At 40.7% G+C, this 1,697-nt stretch overlaps 1 protein-coding gene across 1 annotated transcript; it reads right to left on the reverse strand.

The window, feature by feature from the left end:
- Positions 1–6: 6 nt before the first annotated feature.
- Positions 7–1,659, reverse strand: LOC110453800. Its single transcript, XM_021502960.1, has 2 exons — positions 804–1,659; positions 7–484 (listed from the first exon to the last, which is right to left on the reverse strand). The coding sequence occupies exons 1-2, from the start codon at positions 1,300–1,302 to the stop codon at positions 234–236; spliced, it is 750 nt and encodes a 249-aa protein (XP_021358635.1). The 5' UTR covers positions 1,303–1,659; the 3' UTR covers positions 7–233.
- Between the last annotated feature and the right edge of the window lie 38 nt (positions 1,660–1,697).

Raw genomic sequence — 1,697 nt, forward strand, 5'->3', positions numbered from 1 at the left:
AGTGCACACAATATCAACTGTGCACCAGAGATCACAATTACACCGTTACTTTTTACTTTAATAAAATCATAGTATACAGGTGTATAGTTAGTATCAGAAAGAATAAGTTAATTCATCACATAACTGACCTGTTCTGCCAAGTAATACACCCATGTCATAAAGGCTCGTGATATATCAAATTATTAAAGTTGTTTCATAAATTCCTTATTACATTGACACTCATGTAAGATCCTCTATACCTGAAACACTTGGGGCCGAAATCCTGGTTGGGGCTGAATGACGTTGGTGTAGTCCCGGAGTGTTGACTTGTTGGGAAGGCGCAGGACTCCAGCCTCCTTCAGTGCGTCATAGCCCCTGGAACTCTGATAGTGGAGGTATATCGCAAAGCGGATCATCATAGGATGCCACCGCATCCCTCTTGCATCCATGGTCATGGCTTTCCTTTGTTCCATCCAAAAGAGCTCCATAAACTCATTCTTTGGGGCTACAATTTTTATCAGCATTTTATTCTAGATATCAAAGCTACGATTAAAACACGACTAAACTGAGCAATACTTACCAGATATGTTTAATACCACATCAACCATATGATATTGTTAAGGTACCGTATTTATCCGGCAATAAGCCAATGCCTGGTAATAAGCCAACACAATGGTCATGGCTATTGCAGTTCAGTAAAAATGCCTACAAATAATATTTCATTGTCTTGCAATAATTAAGTCCACCCCCTACTTTGAGTCAGACTTATTATGTGCTTCCCCCTGAGCTTATTGCAAGATAAATACGGAAATAGTGACTGTTACCTGTCTTCGAATTTTCCTCAATAGAAGCCAGCAATCCCTGCGATACCTCCTTTGAGACCAGAGCATCCATGGATTTGATCTTTTGTTGGATGTTTTTTTTTTCCTCTCTTGTTGTTTTTAGCTCATTAATAAGGACACTTGGGCGTAATGTTGACAGGGGTGTATTGGGGTGCACTGCCACTGGTGCTAACTTAACTGACTTAAGTCCATCTGCTAGTGATGTGCAGGATCTACAGGTGCTACCTCCCGACACACCTCCAGAGCATCCTCTCGACCTTATAATTACCTTCACCTTTGCCTTACCTCCCACCACGGTGGTGTTCACAAACCGGTACCCTTGCTGATACCTGAGGGAGATGTTCGCCATGTCCGGTATACCTAGACACTTCCTCATCAGGCCAACCTTCCTCAGAAATGACAGGAGGGGCATCTTTTCTAAGGAGGTGCACATCTCCTGTACAATAACTTCTGCAGAAAAAACCCTCAAAATCAATATCATATAATACAAGGCAAAGTATTGTGAGCAATCCAAAGTCCCCCACCTTCAGTATGAAAAATAAACAAAGGGCCATAACTCCGTAAATATTGGGGCACAAGACCCGATTTTAGTATGCGATACTTTGTCGAATCGTCTTCCCAATATAGGTAAGCATGGAAAATTTGGTGAACGTAGGTGAAATAGCAAGAAAGTTTTGCTCTGGACAAACTTGGACGGACAGAGTGCAAACCTATAGTCCCCTCCAGTAGTACCGATGGGGGACTAATTAGCATTCTGTATTATATTTTATCGCCAATTATCATATGTATACTAAATACAGGCAATTTGCATATATCAATAATTAAGTGAGGATTACCCTTTATCATATCCTTTTGGAAATGATTAACAATAATTAA

This window comes from Mizuhopecten yessoensis, unplaced genomic scaffold (assembly GCF_002113885.1).
Source record: "Mizuhopecten yessoensis strain PY_sf001 unplaced genomic scaffold, ASM211388v2 scaffold7511, whole genome shotgun sequence".
NCBI classification, from domain to species: domain Eukaryota; kingdom Metazoa; phylum Mollusca; class Bivalvia; order Pectinida; family Pectinidae; genus Mizuhopecten; species Mizuhopecten yessoensis.

Coding starts and splice junctions, on each gene's coding strand:
- LOC110453800 (XM_021502960.1), bottom strand. CDS start 1,302: ATGATATTGATTTTGAGGGTTTTTTCTGCAGAAGTTATTGTACAGGAG. Junction 485..803: donor TGAGGAAAATTCGAAGACAG/GTAACAGTCACT, acceptor TAAAAATTGTAG/CCCCAAAGAATGAGTTTATG.